The following is a 26,074-nucleotide window of genomic DNA, read 5'->3' as shown; positions in this document are numbered from 1 at the left end:
TGCCGATGACTAACTAGCTTTTTAAAAGTTAAATCTAGGTGGTGCCTGCCAATCACTCTGCTGCCTGTTCTTGTGTCATGTTTCCTGTAATACGATTCAGTACAGATTTGATGGATGGTGCTTATGCCCAATGAAAAGTCAAGATGAGATTTGTGGCGAATCGACGACTCGCTTATGCTTTATTTTGGACCAATTGGGTTGTTGTTGTTAAGGGTATAGCCAATCACAGTCTAGGGTTGGGCTGTTGTTGAAGGAGCGCGAACTGTTAAGAACACACGGCGACAAGAAAATGGCGAATGTGGAAGTGTATATGAGTAACGTTATATGGACACTTTAAGCAGTTTTAGCTAATACTACGTGGGTTTATTTTCTACTGCGGGTGCGACGTTAATTCAAACAATGGCGAGTGCTAAATCTATGTCACACTAGCCGCAGCTAATTTAAAAGTAGGTTACATTAACTTGCGTCTTGGTAGCTACCATAGCTAGCTAACTGGATAACTTCATGTAACGTTACAAACATGAAGCGTCCTAGTCTTGGCAGCTTTATGTGGCGTCACTGTGTCCACACACAATGAGCAACCCGTTGGACCAAATTTGTTAAACTAATGACACCGGACTTGAATACATTTGATCAAGGCTGACCTGTTTTCATGGATTATCGTTGAGTCAAGGGCTCAGGAGTCACTCGCTGTCTTTGGGGACGCTTCAGTTGACGGTATGGCTTTACACAACCTGGTTTTTGTAATCGATGTGGATTATGGAGATCACGATTCAGGCGATCAGCTGGATGTCAGGAATCATTTCGTGAAACGAGGAATATTACAAATTCTGCTGCATTTCAGCTACAAATATGGATTTGACAAAGTGCGCTGGGGTTATAAGTTCTTTCATTCCAAGACTGGTCGTAATGCCAGGCTCATGTCAAGGGGGTCAGACTTTAAGGAGCTTCGCCACAAAACCTTTGAGGATTTTGAAATAGAGTTTGAAGCCAAGTTTGATGTGAAGGATAAACCGTGCCCTTCTCGCCAAAAGCAGCAATCCAGCCAGTCTGCTTCAGTTCAAAACGCTCTCAAAGAAACCCTACTGGATTTCCAATGGGACAGACCAGACATTACCTCTCCCACTAAACTGTCCCTGAGGCCCAGGAAATCAAGCCGAGTTGGGAAACCCAGTGTTTCACAGGAGGATGATATTTCAAACAACGGGAGGAATGTGGTGTTTATTGTCTCGGAGTGTCCACGTTGCAGGACACAACTTGTGGACTATCTTTCTTTGGGAAACCATGACCTGCCTGCAGATGTGACAGAGCACATTACATCCCGGGGCCTTCGTGATATGCTGGTCCAGCGACAGGTTGTGTTGCACTGGATTGACAATAGCTCACATGTCCAGGTGAGTATACCACATAGTACTATTGCAGTCGAAAATATTACCATTAGGCACCAACAAGAGCTGGACAGTTTGGACAAAATTAAAAATGACAACATAAATCATTACAAAATACTTTAGAATGGTAATATGATGGTTTAGCAGGCAAGTGTCCCTTACTTTTTAAGGTAGCCAATGCAGTCATAGAAGTTCATATAAATATATAACTAATCTGCAAAACAATCCTTCATACCAGGAATGACACCATTTGCCACACTTTGTATGACACATATTTTTGGCCTGTTGAGAGGCCAAAAGATGGCTGACAGTTTAAAGAAAAAACCTGAATAAGTGGGTTCGTAAAATAACAAATGCCTATGCTTGTGTACAAGACATATAAATAGGGATACTAATAATGTAAGTATATACTTTGGCCTCTGCTGCAATCAAGTCTTAAACCAGTTGAGCCCCCACGCAACACTTTCCACTGGTATCGTCATCGAAACACCAAATGAAGAAATATGTTTTGGTTGTAGGGCGTTTATGTCTTTAGCACAGTTCCAGTAACTAACAGAATAGAATCTATGGCAAGAAACATTTATGACTTTCTGATCACCTGGTCACCTTACACAACACTTTATTTTGGCATTTCCTTTTATTTCTCACCCACTTGTATAACCCGACTACAACTAGCATCTAAAAAGTAAGTTTAGTACTCATGTCTCAGAAACAGGACCAGCAACTTTTGGGATTAAAAGCTTGTAGATGTTTTAAGTCCTACATGGTCAAGGCATTAACCACAACTGTCCTCAGACTCTTTACTGCTTCACCAGCCTGTGTGAAATTTAGAATGACTGAACATCCAGTCACAAGTTACAGATTGGTTCCAGCTAAATGTCAAAGTGACTGTGAAAACAAATGGTCTTTTTCCCTGATGTGGGCAACTTTTTTAAGATTATTTTTGTCTTATTGCAGGTCATGAGGTGTGAGGACCATGTCGGGTTTGACAAGCTGTCTGAGGTCCTAGCTCAGGTGGGTGGCAGAGTGATCCCTGTAGTTGCACTGCTGAATCTCTGCTGCACTCAAGATGCCTTTACATTCAAGTCCAGCATTGGATACCTGCTTTCTTCTGAAAGGCTCTACCGCCAGGCTTTTCCTGTCATTGGCGGTGTTCTGCGGTGGGAGCAAGGTTGGTAACATGGAAGTGAACTCTTATCATCATCTGTTATGAATCATGCATGCCTTATGATAGTGCAGCTGTTAAAATCTATAATTTAAATACAGGTTCTAAAGAATTGGGAGCCATTATACTGTACATCCTCATTTTCTTATTGTTATTGTCTAAATGAGATTTTTTTTTATTTGCCAATATTTATCTTCCAAAATGAAACACAGGTTGCAAAACAAATACCAGTGCAGATGAAGAGAAAACGAGGACATGTCTTGTGTCAAAAGAAACAAAACAAAATTATAAATAATCTGAACATGAACCAAACAGACAGAGGAAATTGTATGAGCTGCTTAAATGACAGGCAATGGCAATTACGTTAAGTAAGTATAAAGTTGAAAATGAGCAACCTTTATTTGTGTGTGTTGTGTTATTCTTCATGCAACCAGGTGATGTGACACAGACCTGTGGCATCACGGTTGAGCCAGTGTCTCGCAGACAGAGGCTCCTCCCAGAGTCAGTGGAAGTGTGTCTGAAAGGAGTTCTGCAGGACTGGGATTCCTCTTTACTGACATCGACTTCTACAGAGTCGTGGGTGATTCAGTGCTCCAGCAGCAGTGATCAGGGAACCGGTGCCTTCCAGCATCTCCTGATGGAACTGTCTGCTCATGCTCTTCACATGGTGAGGCAAACTGTGTTTCAGTTCTGCAGTACAGTTATCCAGGTTAAGGCTCTTTTGCAGTGTCCAACTGAAATTACATTTCTTTTTTTTTTCTGCTACAGCTTACACATCTGCTCTGTAGATCACTTGTCCTGTGTTCTCCTTTGTCTGTCTGTGTAGATGGAGACCAGCCATTCAAATCTTGCATAAAGCAGTAACATCAGTGTTTTGACCATTAGGACAGATCAGACAGTCACACTGAGTCACTCAGCCTGGTGAACAATTCAAGGGCCACAGACTTTAAACAACAGCCCACATTAGCTTTCCTGCTAAGGGCCCCTTTTTTTTTACCCAACTTACAAACATGAGCACACTTTTTGTGTTCTGCACCTTAGCTTGCTGAAGGAGTGACCAAACAAACATTTGCCGGGGGAAAATGTCCTTCTTGCGTCAGTTTGCAGGCTAGATTACTAATTATCTGCTCAGCTGCAGCTCACTAAACAGCAAGTAATAACACCTGCAGGTGTCCCTTTGGTCCAATGTGTTGGTGGTTTCCTGGTGTGGTCCCTTACTTTTTAATACCAATAACAACTCGATAAATTTGTTTACTTTGTCTCTTGGAAAATTCCACAGAATAACAATATAACCATTAAAAATAACATTTTCAAAATCTTCATCTTTTCTTGTGACTACTTCTGACTTTTCTTGTCTTTTGTTTGTTCCCTCAGCTTTCTGAGGTGAATGACAATGGCCTGGCGTGCTCGGCTGTCCTCTCCCCCTTGTCACACGCTACAGCTCTGCTTACCGTTCTCCAGTCTGGAATAGCTCGGCACGACCAGTTCCTGACCACCGAAATCATTGCCCCCGCCACAACAGAAAGCTCAGCTGAACTGCCAGATGTTGTGAGCAGTGTTCTGGGAGTAGTGTATGACATCATGGAGGAGGATGGTGACAGTGTTGATGGTGAGGGTAGAATAGTAATATTCAGCGTTTAAAACATCAAAAGTTTTTTTTTTTTTTTTTTTTTTTATATGTAATAGCAGATTACTCCTTGCATACCCTTTGTGTATTTATATTCCTCATCTATGTGTGTACCTCATTGAACCTGCAAATACTAGAGGCAGTGATCCAATCCATGTTGTGCTTAATTGCTTGCTATTTATTGCTGGGGTTTTTTTTTTGTTGTTTTTGCCTCAGACCAGCCAAAGGATTATCTGGTTCCTGAGTGGGCTCAGAGGGAAGTTTGCCATTTCCCACTGACCAAAGGCGTGTTGGAGAGCTGGTTCCCTCTGTCAGACCAGTCAGGAGTGAGTTCCCACCTAATGGAGTCAATGAGGTAAAGATGATTTCAAGATTGATATATAATTTTTATGTAGTGCTTTTGAAGCAAAAGTTTTACATTATGATTTTAAACCCAACCTAATGTGACATATGATCCTGAGGTTTTGCTTATTCTGTTGGACAGGTTACTGCATGCAGTGCCAGAACAGAGAGAAGAGGAGGAGTTGCCTGTCCTACAGCAGGAGCTGATCGATGGTCTGGCCGAATTGTATCAAACATCGCAGGGTGCAAATGACAAGAGGGGCAAGAAATGTGAGAAAGCCATATCTCTTTTTTTATGAATGTTCTTGAGTTTCTATGAAGGTTGTGAAATTATAAAACTATAGAAGTTCAATATATGATATTGGGACTCACCTATTATCCTTTTAGACAGAAGTGAAGTTGCTTTTTTTTAAGATAGTCAAAAAATGGAGGAAAAATGTTCAGTTTCTTGTATCATTTTATCCAGTTTTTAACCTGAGTTAAAGAGGCACTAAATATTTCTCTTATTTTCCCTCTTCTATCTACAGGTGGCGCCCAGCGCACACCAGTGAAACAGAAGATGAAGACCATGAGCCGCTCCCTTCAGATGCTGAATGTGGCACGGCTGAATGTCAAAGCCCAAAAGAACCAGAACGAGGCTGAGCAGCTGGGGGTCGAGGGCAGGGGGCCAGACAGACAAGGGAAGAGACGATCAAGTGACAAGAACAAATCTGAAGGAACGAACACAATAAGTGAGTGTGCCCATTAAAGCTGTACAGCACTTAACAGTCTTTCTATGCAGCAAAGTGGACAAGCATATTTCTCAAAGTGTCAAACTCTGCCTTTGATATAATAACAAATCAAGTAATGTATCATCACCCTTTGCCCAGGTTTCACCAGTGAGGCAGAGCTGCTGTCCCATCTGAAGTCCAGTTACGAGAAAACTGTGGTAGAAAGAGACTTGGCCCTCCTCACTGGTGTCCAGCAGCTTGTGTCTGCTGTGAAAACCTTCCTCGTGGCAGAATCAGATGTGGAGGTGAGACACAAGGCAGCTTTAAATGTATTTCAAGATTTTGACTTGACCCACTTTCATCTTAGCAGCAGACTGGCTATTGTAATTTCATGGTGGATGAATTGATAGCTGGTTGCACAATGGTGGATGATCATACATTGTGATTTCAGGTGGCAATCTATTTTGTATTATTAGTATTATTTTGTTTATTAGTATTATTAGTAATTGGTCAATTTTGGTTGTGTATAAGATAAGATGATCCTTTAATTCAACAGTGGGGAAATGTGCAGTGTTACACATGCAAAGGCGATAGTGCAGTAGTAAGAAGCATCAGTAAAAAAACATGGAAGATATGACACGTTACTAAAAAAATAAAATAGACCATGGTTGAATTCTCATTGTTGCACACTGGAAATAAATAAATAAACACACACACACACACACACACACACACACACACATATATATATTCATATACAATTTGCATGTCTAAACAACTTTTTAAAAATTTCATTGCAGGTAAAGACCTCCCTGTTTGTCCAGCAGCACCTCCTCAAGACCAGCAAATCAATCAGACAATTCTATTGCACGGCTGCTGATGTTGATGGCAAAGTCAGAGAGTGAGTGATTTTCTACCTTTGTGTCTTATCTTGTTTTTAGTGTCAATTAAACATGTAAAACTCAGCATGTTGACCAGTCACTTAAACACCTGGCTGTGGCAATACTGGGTCTCCCAGGTGTGAAGCGTTTCCTATTTTTGTGTATGTCTGTTTTTGGCTGGTCATTGCTGATCTACAATGATGTGTCCATCCTCCTGGATAAATAAGGGTCAACAGTATTTCTATTCTTATGTCAAGTCAATTATATTTAGGTGTCGGTAACATGGGTTGTCTCCTGTAGGTGCCAACTACAAGCGCTGCTGAGACTGGAGTTGTGCAGACTTTTTGCTTCGGAGCAGCCTGACTCACTGGATTTTGATCAGATGGCGGAGGAGGTAAGGTGCTTGCTATTGAGGCATATTCACTTGCGAAGGCAGAAGAGTAACTGGTTTTCTTGTAGTTTTCTTTAAAAGTCAGCCCTGCCATCCTTTTGAAATCTATACTGATGAAAAATAGTTGCTCTCCTCCATCAGTATTTGACTGGTTGCTACTATTCATCTTCATAGACTCCCACTCCCACTAATTTCACAATTGAGAGAAACATAAATTCTAAACTTTCCTCTTCAGGTGGCTGAAATGCTCAGGATAATCTCCCTCACAAAAGACCCAGTTTGCTTAGCAAGGTTCCTTCAAGATGATGTCCTCCCAGGGTGAGTGTTTGGGCTTTCAAGACTGAGATTTTTTTTTGTATTCCCCCAGAAGAATATAAGAATTTAGTTACAGATTCATGATTTGGAGTTGCCTGTACTCACTAACAAGCTTTTGCTTCTTGATTGCTATAAATGTTTAGTTTTAAAACCACCCTGATGAAAAAAGGCTATTTTGAATATCACCTAGGTGCATCACAATAGCCGTACTGAATTGTAATGTGAAACACCGATTTTAAATGAGCCAAGTATTTATAGAATCTAACAATAGTCTTTCTGTGTCATGGCAGGTTCCTGACTGCTGTTCCCAGAGTGCTTGCAGACATCTACCACAGTCTGGGCACCCAGCTCCCAGAAGCTTTGGTGGCTGTTCTACCTGCTGATTTCTTCAGTGACGAGTCAGTTGCCAAGGACAGCGTTTCTCCGTCAGCCTCCTCATCTCCCCTTTCCACACATAGCCAGGTTTCAGGTGGCAGAGATTGCCTGCAGGACCTGCGAAATCGTTCAGCCAGCAAGAGGAAGTGAGTGGAGGCTAAATGTTAAAGACACCCTTTCTTATGAAAAATCAGGAATGGCCTTAAACCAATCTTAGATACTAAAACAAAGAAGACACAATAGTGTGAAAGGATGATCGTGCTCCTTGTCACCACAATGGAATCATATACTAAAATCATGAAATTTTTTAGTATTTGGGATATTTTTTAGTTGTGTGACTAAACCATAATATATATATATATGTTTTGTACACTTTATTTCAAGAATTAAAGTTTTTCCCTGCTCTTCTTTAGGAGTGGGATGCTGACTCGTCATCGCAGTATGACTGAATCATCACAGAGTCTTCGCCAAATAGAGATGCCCAAAAAGGCTACAAGAGCTGTAAGTTGAGCTTGTAGATAAATAATCACTCCTGATACCTCTATTGGATTATTGTTCAACTTTGACCAGCTGTTAATTTCATATTATCTCTAATTGACTGCTTTGAGTTATTCATCTTTTAAATGTGTTACTGATCGTCTAATTTCTCAAATGCTTTCTGTGTTGTCCTGTTTGAAAACCATCACCCAACTAAGACCTGAGATGCTATTTGCTTACAGAATACCTTACCAGCTTTACTGTGTTTTCATTAGTCCAAATCAAAGGTATCTGTTGCTTTGGAGAAACCTGTTGCAGAACCAGAACCTCAGAAACAAGAAGCACAAGGTATGTTATGTTTCACATCTGACTTGCCACTTTCCTACTCAACCGAAATCTTTCAGTCTATTAAATGTAAATCTGAAACTTTTTAGGTTTGAAAAGTGGCTGTAAAAAGTTTATAGTTTGCTCCTGAATGACGAACATTGTCTCTGGACAGCTTGAATTAATTTGGTTCAAATTGTGTCATATATACACACACACACATACAACACAGAATAAATGCACACATCTGGTGTCCATTAGTTTGCTCTGTGTGTTGAAATCAATCATAGTTTTGGCAAAATGTACTGACCCCAGCCTCTTTTTTTTCCACAATGAAGCAAACAACAAACTTACATCCTTCTTTCAAGCTGACAGGAGAGAATGTTTCATAATCTAATGATAGATTTTGGGAGCAGTAATCATTGCCATGCACATTTAGCAGTAGCCATCGCCATGGTGACATTCAAGTCCTGAATACAGACTATTCTGATTGTCCACAGAGGTGACGAAGGTGAGAAGAAACCTGTTCAACCAAGAGATTGTGTCCCCCTCAAAGAAAGCCAAGCTGCCGAGGAGCCGGTCTGTGTCCGCTGTGGAAGGATTGAAACGCAAGCGATCCCATGAATACGAAGGTAAACTGATTATTATTCCAAATAAACAGATGAAAACTGTTGTAAATGAAGGAAGGAAGCTGACTTTTAATCTGCAGGGAGGGAAAACCTTTTACTTGCAGTATTTAGTCGTACAGCCTTGATCCTCAGATATTTGCTGCCAGGTTGACAGTTAGAAAGAAATTCATTTCATTTATCTGAAAGGAAATTCTTCTTTTTCAGAGAGGCACAAACTTCTAACAAAGAAAGTGTGTGAGACACCCCATCACAAGCAAGTGTCCAGTCGCCTCCTATACCGGCAGAAAATGGGAAGGTACGTTATCAGCGGGTTGTCTTTTTTAAATTTCTTGATTATTCTTCAATAAATGTATCTATTGTATGACCAAAAAACATCTGCAGTTGCTGATATTTATGAACTAAAAATGTTTACCTTTGTGTTTTTTGATAATTCTTTTTCAGGAGATCTGTCCCAGCTGAGGAATGTATTGTGGAAGAGTCACCAGTAAAACCTGCAGAAGGTATTTTACTGATCCACACGTTTTATTTCTACATAGAATAGATTTACGTAAATGTAGGAATTGTATAATCTGTATTTGTACTGCGTTTAAGTGCACAACAAAAGTATGTGTTGTCTCTTGAAATGTACAAAAGAAACACAGATATAAACACAGCAGGGGGGGTATCTTTATAAAACTGATCAGATTTATTTTAAGATTTGAATGAAAAGAAATTACATCTAATTTACCTGGAAATAAAGGTGCTCACATTAAATAAAAACTTAATAACTTTACTTCATTCAGCATATTTTTTGAAAGAAAGCTGTAATCATTTTTGGATGCTTTTCTGTCCTGTTTTGTTATACATTTGACAATGGTGTACTGTTTATTCATTTTTTGATACTACGAAGGCTAATTTTACACTGTTCAAGCGCTACCCATAACAAGTCTTTTTTTATGCTTTGTTTTTTTTTTTTTTTAATCAGACCTTAGAAGGAGCCCAAGGCTAAAGAAGTTTGCAAGAAGACACTCAAACACTTTCTACTCAAGTTCTCAACCTCGCTCCCGCAACCTGGACAGGGCTCTCTCTGCATCCCAGCTTACTCTCAGCGACAGCAGAATCAGCGGGGTGAACGTGAAAACAGTTCGGTCTCCAATGCGTCTTCTTTTTGGGGCTGCTGATTTCTCTAGCTGTCCTTCAGACCGGTCTCCTGCAACCAGGGCCACCAGGTCACGACTGTCCACAGACTCTAGTGTCTTTGAGGTGAGTTCTCTTTTCAATGATATGATTCACCAAACACAGTACATGCGTTAGTAGGTGTACCTCCCGAAGATTATTAACATTTGCAAATATGTGCTAACACAGGCAATCTGCTGTTGTACAAGCAGATTTAAAACAATTACAGGACACAATGAAATAAAGTGATGTTACAGGGATGTCGTCTCTCAGCTTACTGACAAATTTCTGATAAGATTCTAATGTTTTCCTTGAATTTTGTGTAAAATGTCAAATGACTTCAGTATCTTTTCATGTTCAAATCCCAGTTTTTCTACATTTTAGAAATAGATTTTCATGCAAATGTTGTATAGCACTGCTTGTACAATAAATGTATGAAGATATCTTTAATTACAGCATCTGTGCATCAATCATGCATTTACTGAAGCAATTTTTCAGGATATCAAAAATGTATGAAATGGCAGAAACACAACTTGCTCCGCAACTGTTTGCAAACAAGTTTGCCATATCAACTTAATTTTGATTTATCGATGTTGTGTGCACAGCTTGTTTCTGCTGCCCTGAAGTGGCCAAAGACATCAGTCATTACAGGTTGAATGACTTCTTGGTTTGTGTGTCTGTTTTAGAGTCCAAATAAAACACCAACAAAATCACCTGGCAGCCGTGGGAGAGCCATCCATGGGATCACAACACCCAGGACACCCAAGACCCCTCGAACCCCAGGGAGCCCCAAAACCCCACCTCCATCCAGGACATATGTCTCTGCTGCAGAGAGCCCCGTAGCAGGCAGCTCTCGTGAACTTGGTATGGTTCTCAGAGGCAGTCCTTTCAGATCACCAGCCAGAATGACTCTTGTGGTGGAGACTCCAACTAAGGAAAGCCCTGTGAGGAGCCCACTGAAGGGTATTCTCAGGACTCCGGTTAAGGCCTTGGCCGAGTGCCGATCTTCTTCTGGATTACATCTACTTAATAGCCCAATTTCCAGGACTCCCAAGAAGAGCGTCACATGGTCTCCATCCCCTCGAAAGTGCAGAGTGGCAGAGAACAGCATTACTTTCAAGGTGCCAGAGTCACCTTGTATTGCATCTCGCACTTCTCCAAGACTGGTGAATTCACCCAAAGCTTTCTGCAGTCCTGTCAAAAGCAGAAACACTAAAAGAGACATTTTCAAGACCCCCGAAAAGATTTGTCAAGTAAGCCCAAAAAGGGTTTGTGAAAATGCAAATAGTGTCATTTTGACGGATGAAAAAAATCAGAGTTCCTCTGACAACAACAGGATGAAAACACCTGAAAAAAGTGAGACTGTTAGTCCACTGGAAATGCCTCCTCCACAATCTACACCACCTCTAGACCACTACCTTTTACCTAAATCCAACACTAGAACTCAAACCAGAACTCCTAGTCCTACTCACCGAATGATTACACGCTCTGGAAGAACTCCAGGAAAAAGTTCAAACATCTCATCCCCATGTAAGCCAGCGTTTGCACCAGTAGGAGGTTCTACTGATTCAAAAGGATCAGATACTTCAATAAAATTTCCTGCAAAGTCCCTGTTGAGAACGAGGTCTGGTCAGGGTGCCACCAGACATAATTTAAGATCCCAGTCTAGTGAGAATGTTCCCTCCAAAATAAACACAGAATCTGTTGAGAGCTGTGACCTTGTGGAAAAGAACGTGCAGTCAGATCCAAAAGAAGAGTTACAGGCTGAAACTGACTCTAGTTCCCACACAGATTCACAGCAGTTTGACTCTTCACACTTAAACTCTGAATCCACCGAAGATGAAAGTATGGACATTGTAGATGCAGCTGTTATAAAGACCCAGTTTAGTGGCGGTCTCAGGATGAACATTAGCTTTTCACGGAAGCCTTCGCAGTCTGGTGAAGACTTCCTGTCGAGCACAGTCTCTCCTAAACCACGCGTGTCACCTCAAGGTACTCCTGGTCGGAGCTACGGCTTCAGGCAGACCCCTGACCGTCAACAGAGGGAGGCTGCTGCTCGTTTGGGGTACGGGAATGAAGCTCCTCGATTTTCAACCCCTAGAGGGCCAGCAAGACCTCGTCAACAAAAGCGCATGGGTACTCCAAACCCTCTGACTTACCAAGTCGAAATGGAGATGCAAACTTCGGGACTTCCCAAGATCAAAATCAAACGCACAAACTCCATGAATGCGGGTGATTTGGCCGCAGGAGCTCAGAGCCCGTTAGTTGGTGTGAAACCTTCTCAGCTGGAAAGTCCCTTGGCTTTGTTCTCTAAGCACAGAGATCCTGGATGTGTCTCACCATCTCTCTGTACTCATGTCACCCCGGCCAAGAGCACGCCTGGAAAAGGTGGAAGCGTCCAGACTTACATCTGCCAGTCCTACACCCCTACACGCCATCCTGCAGGAACAGTATCTCCAGTGGCAGTTGCAGACATCATTCCCCTGACTCCTTCACCTCAGAGTGTAGGGAAGGTGATGCCAGACAGCCTCAACAGCTGGCCTCGCAGGAAGAGAGCTCAGATTGGAGTGGCTGGAGGCAAGGATCGTGGCTTGAAGGGAGAGCCTTTGTTGGCGGAGTTGCTGGAGGAAGCTGAGCTTGGAGTTAGCAGGTTGCAGGACATTGAGGACACAGATGAGCCCTCAAACAACAAAGCTGTGAATTCAAAGCAGTCACCCTCAGTTGGAGCAGATGCATCTCCTCTTTCTCCAGTGGAGGACTTGTACTGGATGGAGAAGCTGGCTCAGCAGGCTGACGGTGCTGATCATCAGAGAGCAGAAGAAGAAATGGTCTGGGCTGCTGGAAATGGAGACGTCAAGTCATGTAAGCTATGATTTTTTTTTTAACACTTTCTAATTTAAAGTCCTGGAATCGCGATTAAAATACTTTCATTTGTAATATAAAATTGCTTTTATATTCTGACCAAATATTTAGTGCAATAAGGTGAGTAGAAAGTAAGAGACTGTTCAGATGTAAAGCTACAACCAGTACAAAGTTTGTAGTTTTGCTTAAGAAATGACTGAAATTAAATACAGTGTCACATTTTAAATCGCTGAACTTTGTGACAGTTGGACTATTAGAGCTAAAGATCAGATGGATATATGGTATCATGGAATTTAAAAAGATAGTTGAATGATATTGTTTTTTAGATATTAAATGGTAAATGCAAAGTTAAACTTTTTCTCTGAAATGATTGTATAAAAGTGCAGAATAAAACCGTAACTTTGTCTGCTGTTTTCTACATTTTGACAGTAGCGACTCCTCCCAGCTCAAAGGTGAGGAAGCCGGTGACGGCGAGTGGGATTCTGGCCCTCACTCACTCACCGTTGTTGTTCAAGGGCAAAACTGGCTCTGCTGGTAAGAGAACGCCAGATTTTAGAGGTAAGATGTACAGTGTGTATGTGCGTAAAAATCTGCTGTACTGCATACTGTGTTCATATACCAGAGGTTAAAAAACAAATAGTCAATCAGAATCTACATGTCAACCTCTCATATCACCTTTTTTTACCTGAGTATTTATAATACCAGGGCAGGAAACTGACTTTTAGATGCTGAAATATGACTGGTTGCTTGCCAGCCTTCTAAAATTTATGCCTGAAAATATGTGCACACAACACTGTCTACATACTTGAGCACTTTGAGTCTCTGGTTTATCTTTATTGTTTGGTTTAGGCCCATTATATTAAACGATGGGTTGACTTTTTTAAGACTACTCAAGTGCTTACAGTATACAGTAAAAGTCACTTTTCACTGTTGATGACCAGAGTCGTTGCAGTTTCAAGTAATTTGTGAAAAAATCCTTTGTCCTTGTGTGTAGAAATTAATCCCCTTTTTCTACAGTGTTCCCATGCTTAACTGCAGTGGATGGGTAGTAACACGCATGGAATTTGACTAAAAAGACTAACTTTGGAAGATACCCTCTGAATTTGTCTGAGAATGCTGCAACCTCAGATTTCTCTTAGCCGTGGCCACTATGGTCAGGAAGAACGACAGCAACCGACCCTTTCAGTGTCCACATGGGCATGTCAGTATTTTAAGATAAAGGAAAAAGAACAATGTTAATTCCCATGGTTTTTCGAATAAGATGCTCAATCGTCACATACAGAGCTGCAACAAACGATTAATGGACTAGACAATCAACAGAAAACTGCTCAGCAACTGTGCTAATTGATCATTTGTGGTATTTTTCAAATAAAATGTAAACAAGGATCTGTTTACAGCTTCTCAAATATGACTATTTGCTTGATTTCTTAGTTGTGTCTGATATTAAACTGAATATCTTCTACCACTGAATAAAGTTTTGGACGGTTGGTGGAATAAAACAAACTATTTTAATACATGGCCTTGACCTGTAGAAAATGTATTGAGAAATGATGAATCAAGAAAGTAATTTGCAGATTAATCTGCAATGAAGATAAACCTTTTGCCGCCATCGTCACGTATTGTTGTAATGTTTGACTGTCCACATACTCTTGGCCATTTAGTGTGTTTTCTACTTTGGCCAGAAGGTCAGAGCTCCTGCCAAAAGTGAACCTGATAAATGCAATCACCTTCACCTGCACTGTAAATGAACTAACATGTCATTATTTCCTAAACTTTGTAGATGAGGCTGCATCAGGGCGGAGGACAGACGTTGATGGCGTGGAGCCCTCTCCCTTCGGCCAGTCAAACAGGCGCTCAAACACGGGGAAGACCTACAGCAGGAAGAGACTGCTTCACTGAGCCGCAGAGGTTGTCCTCTCTGTTTTACTGTGACGTGTTGAGCCTTTCTCAGCCGTATTTTGTCAGGGGTGCTGTTGATGGCACATTTGAAGGATGTGTTTCAAGCACCACTTGAAAAGCTTGGTGATCCTTTTCACTCTCCTCCACCTACACATTTGACCCTGACATTTTCTGTTCTAATCAAAGGCTTCGATTTTAATCAGGACATTTTAACATTTAAAATTAGAGCAAGGTTTTAGCATGGAGTTCAAAAGCTATGCAGTTCTGCCAAGATGTTTAAAATTGTTCTTATTCGTCGTCATTGTTTTTAAAAATTATAATCTGCAATTTTGCAATCAAGTCTGAAGTCTACATTTGTTGATATAAATACTATTCATGTTTATTTATTAGTGTGTTATTGTCATAAACTTGCTTGTAAGTAAAAGGGAAGCTAGCGATTTCATCTGATTGTAAATATCTTATGTTGCCAAAGTTTTATGTAAATAAATATCAGTTTTCTGAAGTAAGTTATTACATTTTTTGTATCCTGTATTCACCCTGCTTTGTAAGGTTGCACACTTGTTTTGATTATTGGCAGATCAGGGGAAGACTGGAAAACCCGACCAGTAATGCAAACACTACTACTTCAGGCTTTCTTCTCTCTGAATGTGACTTTTATAATTCAAGTTCATCAGCTGGCAGCAAATAAAAGGTGACCCGATACTTTCATCTCGCAATCACAAACCTGTTCGAAGGTCAGTGCTCTAAAAGCGTAAAACTCTTCATGTGCCTTCAGTCGGTGGTGCATTAATGATTGTTGCACACAGGAAATCACATTTTAAGATAACCCCCAAAATTTACAATCCTGACTGTGATCCAGTGTTTGGTTTTGTTTGTTTTATCAGACCTGCTAGTTGTTCTGTGCTTGAATTATTACCCATAAGGTTTATTTCGGGCACCAGTTGTTTGCTGTAAAGTCAGATAAGGTGACACACCTGTGTGGTGTTGTGGTTATATACCAGTTCAGCGAGTGTGCCGCACCAGCTTGCTCCTGAAGCATTTCACTGTAAAGAGAGTGAAATGAAAGACATTTTTAATAACATCACAATGAAGATATTAAATACATAGAAAATGAATGATGGCTGAATTCTGGTTTCAGGTTCGTGCTATTGTGCTTGCTGGCTCACAGTCACAGCTTACCAGGACACTAGAATACAACAGAGCCATTGTTAATGTCAGCAGTTACACCTGCGATTCTCATACGAACACAAGCGTCAGCTGTGAAAAAGCCCTGTTGAACAAAACAGAACAGCTTCTGACATCAAATAAATTACGTGCATGAAAGACAGTTATTAATCGCAAGTATTCACTCTCTTGAAGTCAGTATCCTTTGGCAGCAGTGACGGCCTTTAGCCTTTGGCTCTTTATCGGCTTTGTAGATCTGGACGCTGCAAGTTTCCCCTCATTCTCATGCAAAATTGCTCGAGCTCTGTGATGTTGCACAGGGGCCTTGACACAACAGCAGCTTTCAAATCCCGCCACAAATGATGGATTGTGCTGAGGTCTGTACTCTGACTTGGCTTCACAGCTTTGACAATTTGGCACCGTACTTTCATGGACTTCCAGAAGCCTTTCAAGGCCCTCTCCCACACAGCATGAAGTACACTCGCTAAACCACCTTCCAGATACAGGTGAACATGAGCCTTAATCACATGGCACACCCTGATTGAACATGGGTGATGTTGCTGGTGCAATTCAAAAATATGATTTAGGTAATAGTAAAGCAATAAAGGTGGTAAATTCTTGATGCTATGAGTTCATTAGTTGTATTTGATTTGAATAAATGTGTACAAATGTGTTTTATTCAGGTTTTTGATGTTTTTAAGAACATATGCTGTGATTCAGTGTTGTAAAAGCTCCAGCTGAGGTGAAGACATTCACTGTAAATTTACCTCAGCAGGTTTTTCCCAGTCATATTCACTGTTACTTTTTTTAAAATCTTGCAGGTACTGTAATAAATGATTCTGTGGTCATGTAGGTTTTAACTGATGAATTTGGTAAAGTATATTCAATATTAATGTGTCCTTGATTTTGTGGTAATTATTTACGTAAAATTCAAATAAAAATGTCTTGAATAAAACCAGCGTATTTTGGATTAATCAAATATAAGCTTTCTGTTTATGCAATTCTAAACTGAGAGAAAATTGAATAAATCCAACTTAATTGAATTTGTCAATTTTTAATTGAAAAGCACTTCCTGTTAACCGCGCATTTTGAATTCGGCAGGCAAAACATGCAGATGGGGAGTTACCCTCCTCCACTTTACTCATCTATGTAATCTGGTTAACTGTGGTAAGTAAACTTATTTTGTCTGTACTGGGATGGTGAAGTCAATACATAGCTATGGTGCATGCTGAATTATAATACAACATGAGCAGGGCATAGCACAGAGAGAGAGAGAAACTCAGCAGCAGAAAGCTTCTGTTAGCTAAACTATGTTAATATAGGCTAGTATTTCGCTTCCAAAATGGAAACGTTCGTATTGCTGATAAAAGCACAAGCTTTTACTTTGAAAGATGTCGGTTAGTATTTCCGATATGCTGTTGCCCATGTTGCGTTTGTGTAATTCATATGTCCTCGGCATGTACTTATTAAATCCTGTCGATAATCATGTAGGGGTTTGTGTTGCGATCAGACACTTTTCCATATCGGGAAATGATCAGTATTATCGCGCTAAGTATAGTGAGCTTTTATTTCCAAACTCTACTTGCTGCACTTCCGTTAACTTAACTTCCGCTTTGTGTTGGACCGTTTACCACGCAGGTAACGTTATCACTTATCTCTCTTCTTTCGCTGCTTTGTCGTAAACGTTAAGTTACCTCGAAAACGCATTAAGTCAGTGTTCCGTTTTAGAGCTTCAATTTTATTAAAGTTTACTGTTACTCTTAATTCTTAAGTCGAATCAGGCAGGCGAGCTAACATAACGGTTGCGTCAATTTTCTCTTTTAAACGCTAAATAGTATAATACAATTCTTCTGACAATATGTGAGGAGCAATGTGGTACCATTCGTTTTATGTCCAGCATATGTAGGGTTGATAGTTTAAAAGTTTAGCGAACGTCGTGTGGTGTGTGTGTGTGTGTGTGTGGTGGGGGTGTGTGTGTGTGGTGGGGGTGGGGTAGGGGGCACGTCAGGACATGCTGCAAGCATTAAACCTGATGTGATCTGTTTGTTTGTTCTACCTTTGCATAAAACTCAGTAAACATTTAGTCCAGGGGTCACCAACCCGGTGCCCGCGGGCACCAGGTCGCCCACAGCATCCACATCAGTCGCCCATAAGCCAGTTCTAAAAATAGCACTAATCACGAATTAGCTCTGTCTAAAATTTTATTTAATTGTGTTGCTATTCTTTTTGAATTATATTTACAGTGATGTAAATTTAAAAACGAATACATAAAAACGTAAAAAAGCACAAGCTTTTACTTTGAAAGATGTCGGTTAGTATTTCCGATATGCTGTTGCCCATGTTGCGTTTGTGTAATTCATATGTCCTCGCCATGTACTTAAATCCTGCCGATAATCATGTTGGGGTTTGTGTTGCGATCAGACACTTTTCCATATCGGGAAATGATCAGTATTATCGCGCTAAGTATAGTGAGCTTTTATTTCCAAACTCTACTTGCTGCACTTCAGTTAACTTAACTTCCGCTTTGTGTTGGACCGTTTACCACGCAGGTAACGTTATCACTTGTCTCTCTTCTTTCGCTGTTTTGTCATAAACGTTAAGTTACCTCGAAAGGCATTAAGTCAGTGTTTTAGAGCTTCAATTTTATTAAGGTTTACTGTTACTCTTAATTCTTAATCTCCCGCCAGCCGCGAGCAGTCGAATCAGGCAGGCGAGCTAACATAACGGTTGCGTCAATTTTCTCATTTAAACACTAAATAGTATAATACAATTCTTCTGACAATATGTGAGGAGCAATGTGGTACCATTCGTTTTATGTCCAGCATATGCAGGGTTGATAGTTTAAAAGTTTAGCGAACTTCGTGTGGTGTGTGTGTGTGTGTGTGTGTGGTGGGGGTGGGGTAGGGGGCACGTCAGGACATGCTGCAAGCATTAAACCTGATGTGATCTGTTTTTTTGTTCTACCTTTGCATAAAACTCAGTAAACATTTGGTCAATCACTTATTATATTATAGTAATTATGTGTTCAAGTGTACAACAATTAGGTTTTGCAATTCATTTAAAATATGAAATATTTAAAAAGCTTTAAATAAAGTTAAATTAACAAGGTTTGTTTTGGGAGAAACTCTCACATCCAGAAAGTAGGCTATAATTGTTTAAAATTTAATTTCTTGCTAGACTGGATGTCATCAGTGTACATGTTGACAATAAAGGGATGCAAATACTGATATACCAACCAGCCCTACAGTACACCATATGCATGTGATTGACACATGGATGGTTTTTATTTTATCTGCAATTAAACAGAAAGGCACATTTTGTAATTAACATGACTGTGTTTCTCTTATGTGCCCCCAGATGAGATTTCAGTGTAAAACCTGTGGATACAGAGCAACAACAAGAGGTGATCTTCTGACCCATTACAGGCTACAGCACAGGACATTTGAAACTGCAAATTCGGTACCTTGTCTTGTCCATGATTGTCCGTGCTCCTTTAAAACTTTGAGTGCCCTACGCACGCATCTTTCAAGATACCATCCGGAAGATGAACCTAGAAGGCCAGAAGTAGTCCTCTGTTTCTCGTGTTTAATTTGCTCATCTAAACATCCCACTAAAAAAGAATATTTCCTGCACCTTGGCAACCATCTGAGGCGCCATGAAACCGTAGAGTGTGTTTTTGCTGGATGCACATTTAAGACAAATATATATGTCACATTTTTTTCACACAAAAGCAGAAAGCACAGGTCTCATTCACTTGAAGACTTAAAGCCAGATGTCATTGGTGAACACCAAACTTTACCACATGAAGCTGATCATGTAGGAGACTATGATTATGAGGATACCTGCATAAATCCTCCAGTGGATATATCGAATGAAATTCAACAAAGAATTGGCTTACTTCTCTTGAAGTTGGAAAGTGTGCACAACGTTTCTGGTAAATGTATTGATGATTTGGTGGAGGAGCTTCATTTTACATACACAGCATCTGCTCCAGTAATTTATCAGCTAGTTGAAACAAGTTTGAAAAAGAACAATTGTGCCGTGGAAGAGGACATTGTCACTGAATTGGCAGAGGAACTCTGTAAGTCACATCCTACAAGCAAAGCATTGGGATTAGATGGGCCCTTTGGTTCTGTTTATAAACGAAGAAAATATTTCAAGGAACAGTTTGAATTTGTCGAGCCAGTGGAGTACGTTCTTGATTCGCAGGAGAATCTCAGCTTCCAATACGTGTCCCTTCTTCAGACCTTGCAGCATATATTTACTAATAAGGATATTTCACATGAGGTTTTTAAAAAAAGGCTAAGCTCATCCACTCACTATGAATCATTTCAAGATGGGGAATATTTCAAACAAAACCCATTTTTTGCTGTAGAGGAACCAGAATAGCATTAATTCTCTACATTGACGATTTCGAGATTTGCAACCCATTAGGAACGTCACGTAAAAAACACAAGATCACAGCTGTTTATTGGGTCTTAGCAAATATACCACCTGGACTGCGCTCTACACTTTGTGCAATAAACTTGGCCATTCTCTGCAAGGCTGTTGATGCTAAAAGATTTGGCTACGATATTGTGTTAGAGCCTCTTTTGAAAGATTTGTCTGTCTTGGAACAAGAAGGAGTTTTCGTTGCCAGTGCTGGAAAGAATATTAAAGGGACAGTATATTGTGTGGCAGCAGACAACCTTGGTGCGCACTCTCTTGGTGGACTTGTTGAAAGCTTTACAGGTCCTTACGTTTGCAGGTTCTGCTTAGGACACCGTTCTGAATACTCTCGAAAGGAGGTACGCTGTGGAGAATTTCCACCTCGAACAGAGGAAACCCATATTTTGCATCTCAAAACTGTAGAACAAGATCCAACCTTGCTACATTGCAATGGGGTCAAGAAGGCTTGCCCACTGACAAAGAAGCTGAGGTACTTCAGTTTTGTTCGAGGTTACCCTCCTGACATACTCCACGACCTTTTTGAAGGCATTGTGCCTTCAGAATTAGCGCACTGTCTTAACACTTTCATTAAGAACAAATACTTTACATTGTCTGAACTTAATAACTTAATCAAGCAGTTTCCTTTTAAGTTTACTGATGATCTTGACCGCCCTCAGGCCATCCCAGTTAATTTTGCTAGTCGTGGTACTGTAGGAGGAAATGCTCACGAAAACTGGGCACTGATAAGGTCACTGCCACTAATCATTGGCTCAAGGATACCCATTGATGATCCAGCATGGCAAATTCTTATGACCCTTAAGGATATTGTAGAGCTCTCAGTGGCCCCTCTACACTCCCCTGAAAGCGTTGCTTATCTTGACCAGAAAATATCAGAGCATCGTCACAGATGGCAAGAACTTTTCCCTCAGCTGAGTTTGACACCCAAACACCATTTTTTGGAACACTATCCAGCTCTCATAAAAGCTTTTGGTCCTCTAGTTGGATTGTGGACTATGCGCTTTGAGGCCAAACATAGGTTCTTTAAATGTGTTGTGAGGTTCTCAAGCAATTTCAAGAATGTCTTGCTGTCTCTTTCAACAAAACATCAGCTGTCAATGGCTTACAATTGGCAAAGAAATGTGGCTAAGCCTTCCCTGATAATCAGTAAAGTGTCGTCTTTGCCTTTGGAAGTACTGCGTGTTGAAATCCAGGAGACCATTAAGAAAGTGTTTCCTCAGCTGTTAAGTGTACAGTTGTCTAACACTGTGACATACCATGGAACCAGGTACTCAGCTGGAATGATCTTGCCATATGGTTCTACAGGGGGGCTCCCAGACTTTGTCGAGATTGTACAGATGTTGACCTTGGAAAACGTACTTTATTTCATTGTGAAGAAACTGAATACTTGGTACCAGGAGCATCTCAGATCTTTTCTGTTGGAAAGCTGTGGGGACATGATTCTTGTTCATCAGCACAGCCTTCCAGATGTCTGTCCACTTACAGCTTACTGTCTTGCAGGAAAGCGGATGGTTACATTGAAACGCTACATCTGTTGCACGTTTTAAATTACATTTCCTTCACAAACTGTACAGTGTTGCTGTCGGCAGGATTTTTAAATTTTGTTTTTTCTTTTTCTTTTCCTTTTTTTGTCACTAGGCCACGTGACATGGATTCATCAATGCTCCGGGTGATCTTTGGACACAGAATTGAGAAACTGTCTCTTCTGTCTGGAATACCAGATACTGTTGAGGAGCTGAATTTGGCCATCAAACAGACATTAGACATCAAAGATGACTTCAGCCTGCAGTATTTAGATCCAGATTTTGATGACTTTTTTACTCTCAACTCCACTGCTCAAATTAAACACAAATCCACAATTAAGGTTGTGACACTCGAACCAATAGTTCTCAATTTGTACCCAGTACCACACAATGAAAGCTGCAACGAAAGTGTGACCTCAGAGCAATCCTTTACTCCAGCCTCCACAAGTTCCACTGCACAGGACTCCCCTGACTCATGTGATTCTTGTGCAAGCACAATCATCCTGTCACCAAACAGAAGCGCACAAAGGAAGCCATGGCCAGCTGAATTCATCATTCCACAGTTCTCTGTTGAAACTGATGTTGTTCTTGAAAGAGCCAATGAACTTTACAAAAAAGATGGCACACTGCTGACTTATCCAAACATGAAGTCAGACATACTTGAAAAGCTAGCTCAGTCCATTTATACATACACTGCCTACCCATCATCCCTGCAAGTTCTATCTGTTGCTGAAGCACTTATTAAGGCCCACCCATGTCTGAAGGATCCGGGGAGCTCTTCAGGTCTCAGTGGATGGCAGACTAGCATTAAATACAAAATGGCTAACTACAGAACAAAGCTAAGAGGCTATGGTATGCCAGATGTTACATGCAATTCTCTGAAACATAAATGCCCAGATGACAGGAAGTCTGCTAAAAATGTTAAAAAGGCAAGAAGAGCAGAGGTCAATTACCTCCCACCCTACCCAGCGGGTGAAGATGAGCACAGCTTGGAACAAGCAAGGGAAGAACTAGTCACTGAATCAAAGAAGAAGAACAACGAAAAGATGGTCGGTGATAAAATGAGCAAGACATTTGCCCTCAGACGACATGAAGTCATCAATCAGTGTCCAAGTGTTCAAACCATGAAGGACCGCTGGCCTGCCCTGTTTAATTGTTCTCAAGTGAGTTTTCTTATGTAATTATAGTTAAAAGATAAGAAATTAAATTGACAATGATAAGGGAGTTGTAAATAATTTTGTCCAATTTACTTGATTAAGTTCTTGATGTTAAAGTAGTAAGTATTGGATGTGCCTCCCAAAGCTCTTGTATAAGTTGTCTGAGAGGTGATGTAATACCATTGTCTCTCTTGTTGCCTTTTTGTTTCAGATCAGTGCAGAATTTCAGAGAATAACCACTGTGCATCTGGAACCCAAATTTATGTCTGGGTTGGACCTTCACACTCCCAAGCTACTGAAGCTGTTTCATGCCAAAGGTGGAGCGCTTGGACAAAGACTGAAGATCATAATGGAACCACTGGAGGTACAATACTTTTCGAAATTAAAAGTAGCTTTGTTCCATAAGATTTCCAGGCAACATTTTTTTTGTACAACTCAAGGTGGCAGAATAATCAATCCAATAAAAATTGTGAAAGTACATGTCTAGATAATATTTTATCATGATGATTATAAATGTTGATTTATTTATTTGTGAGTTTTTTGCTGATGAAGTTAACAGCGCTATACAGTGATTGGGATTTTAGGTGTCAGTGTATATTTGACTTTAGGCTCCATTTTAAGATAGCAATTATCATTTTATCACCATGTGTTCGATATTATTGTAAAGTTACACATTACAAAACTAAAAGGACCATGCAAACTCTTCAAAATAAGGTGCCATTTAATGAAGTTTGTTTTTTAGCAGCGCAATATCAGGATTAACAGAATTATGACACTGCACTGACTCCATTTATAAGAACAGAAAAGACACACACACACACACACACACACACACACACACACACACACACAAAGAATACTGCCAGACCTCAAGGCTTCACTAAATGTATATTTACTCCTAGAATTTAAAAACATGATGACCAAAATCACAAAAATAGGACATAGGCTGTACAAAATCAGAATTGTCCCCTGTCATGTGTTTACATTTCCAAATTAATAGAACATGACTGTTGTTGAATAGAGTGATGTTTTTTTTTGTTTTTTTTTATGATTGGCTTATCAGTTGTTGCATTCCTCTCCAGAACTCTGCATGCCCTTCTGTTGAGATGGCCAGAGAGGTTGTCCTTAGGTGTCTTATAGAATACCTTGGAGAGCATGGGGAACATCTCATCAAAGAGTTCAGTGTAGGTGAACTTAATTTGTATTAACCTAATTCAAGGACTGTAATTGCTTGATTAGATGCTGTCAAGTACATTGATATGTGATGTGTAACCAAAACTGTTTTCGTGTTCTTTAATTTTTGCCCTACCAGAACAGCTTCAGTCTGTTGAATCAATACTAAAGAGCACTGAAGTTGTTGGCTCCTGGTGAATCAACTCCTTCTGATTTTCATGAGGGTTCAGTGAACAGTGAATAAGGGCCCTAAATAAACATGAACTTCAAATTTTGCTTTAATTTGTCATTCACCCTTACATTGACATGGGTGACATAGAGCTCTTTATTAAACATCTTTGTGATATGTTATGCAGTTTTTTTTAAGTGATATGCTGCTTAAAAAACAGTTATATGCTATGGTACTGATTACATTTTCATGTTGCAGGGTACCGAGAACTTGGAGGAACTTGGACAGATTGTAGTGGCAATAACTGTGATCACAAAGGACATAGCCTCCACAAGTGACAGCCCAAAGGAAATTGGAGTCGTCATTGAGGGCATGGAAGTCATCAAAGGACTTGGAGATATTGCCAGGGCTTGCTGTCTCCTCTTGGGCTTGACCTATGCACTGAATCTCAATTATCCCAAGCAGCTGAAGTACACCTTTGAGGTATTCCAAAAACTTTTCTTGGAACTGGATGCATCAAAGCTATCAACGAAAGTCCAGTCCCTCAAAAGCAAACTTCTGGCTTGAAGTGAAACTATGGTCGCACACTTTTGTGCCACACAAGGTTCAGATTTAAGAGATTGAGATTGCATGTTTGAAAGTGCCAAATGTCAGTGACATTTCTGTTGTGGTCAGAGCAAGGTAAAAATGTTTATATACAAAATGTTCTTTTACATGTTATCTGTTTTGGCACATGCACATTTCAAGGATTTGTGCTTTTTCTTTAAGATCATAACTGGTATAATTTAGTGGCTCACTGTGCTGAAGAAGCAAGCAGAGGATTTTTCTTTTCAACAAGACAATTCTTTCAGTTTATACAATGACCATAAATGGTCTCCTCTCTTATTTGTCACAAGCATTTAATTTAGCCAGTGGGGTATGTTCTTGATTCACAGGAGAATCTCAGCTCCCAATATGTGCCCGTTCCCTTCTACCTTGCAGCATATAGTGACCAATAAGGATATTTCACTTGAGGTTTTTTTTTTTTTTAAAAGACTAAGCTCATCCACTCAGAATGAATCATTTCAAGATGGGGAATATTTCAAACAAAACTCATTTTTTGCTGTAGAGGAACCAAGAATAGCATTAATTCTCTACATTGATTATTTTTGAGAATTCCATTAGGAACATTGTGTAAAAAACAAAGCCTCTTGAAAGATTTGTGTCTTAAAAAGAATAGTTTTGTGTGTCTACAGTTTTTGTTGTCAGTGCTGAAAAGAATATTAAAGGGACAGTATATTGTGTGGCAGCAGACAACCTTGGTCCGCACTCTCTTGGTGGACTTGTTGAAAGCTTTACAGGTCCTTACGTTTGCAGGTTCTGCTTAGGACAAGGTAAAAATGTTTATCTACAAATTATTATTTTACATGTTTTCTGTTGTGGCACATGCACTTATGAAGGATTAGTGCTTATGATCTTTGTGTTAAGATCATAACTGATATAATTTAGTGTCTCACTGAGGCGAGGAAGCAAGCAGAGGATTTCTCCTCTCTTATTTGTCACACACATTTAATTTATTTGTAAATTTAAGTTGGTAGGACAGTGTAGGCATGCCCTAACTTTTTTTAGTTCTTCTCGACAGGTACTCTGGCAACTGTACTGTTCAAGGTCAGCATTTATACTTTTATAATTAAAAATGTTTTGGCAAGCATTTAATGTGTGTTCTGTTAATTTCTGAGTTTTATTTCCTCTGTACTTCCTGGTACCCACTGTAATCTCACCTTAAAATGTAGATCATGAGATAAACACAATATATCTAAGTAAGAATAATATTTCGATTTAATTAAATCAAATTCAAAATAATTCAAATAAATTAACTGATTAAGATATATCATTATTACTCAAATACATGGTACTTGTATG

General features: G+C 40.0%; 2 protein-coding genes across 2 annotated transcripts; both read left to right on the top strand.

Annotated features, from left to right (window-relative positions):
* The first annotated feature begins 263 nt into the window (after window positions 1–263).
* On the top strand, window positions 264–16,567 carry ticrr (TopBP1-interacting, checkpoint, and replication regulator). Its single transcript, XM_041939824.1, has 21 exons — window positions 264–1,394; window positions 2,346–2,559; window positions 2,988–3,220; window positions 3,928–4,162; window positions 4,397–4,535; window positions 4,665–4,792; window positions 5,050–5,253; window positions 5,392–5,537; window positions 6,033–6,133; window positions 6,414–6,507; window positions 6,740–6,822; window positions 7,110–7,340; window positions 7,608–7,695; window positions 7,947–8,019; window positions 8,496–8,627; window positions 8,829–8,919; window positions 9,066–9,124; window positions 9,589–9,866; window positions 10,466–12,641; window positions 13,071–13,199; window positions 14,422–16,567. The coding sequence occupies exons 1-21, from the start codon at window positions 720–722 to the stop codon at window positions 14,538–14,540; spliced, it is 5,628 nt and encodes a 1,875-aa protein (XP_041795758.1). The 5' UTR covers window positions 264–719; the 3' UTR covers window positions 14,541–16,567.
* A 766-nt stretch (window positions 16,568–17,333) lies between these two features.
* On the top strand, window positions 17,334–25,856 carry LOC121608175. The gene is made up of 5 exons (XM_041939346.1): window positions 17,334–17,342; window positions 21,789–22,836; window positions 23,042–23,194; window positions 23,913–24,014; window positions 24,431–25,856. The coding sequence occupies exons 2-5, from the start codon at window positions 21,799–21,801 to the stop codon at window positions 24,737–24,739; spliced, it is 1,602 nt and encodes a 533-aa protein (XP_041795280.1). The 5' UTR covers window positions 17,334–17,342; window positions 21,789–21,798; the 3' UTR covers window positions 24,740–25,856.
* Window positions 25,857–26,074: the final 218 nt, after the last annotated feature.

The sequence above is a fragment of the Chelmon rostratus genome, chromosome 6 (assembly GCF_017976325.1).
Source record: "Chelmon rostratus isolate fCheRos1 chromosome 6, fCheRos1.pri, whole genome shotgun sequence".
Taxonomy (NCBI): Eukaryota; Metazoa; Chordata; class Actinopteri; order Chaetodontiformes; family Chaetodontidae; genus Chelmon; species Chelmon rostratus.
Note: the sequence above shows the minus strand (reverse complement) of the source record. Positions and strands in the feature narration are given on the sequence as shown.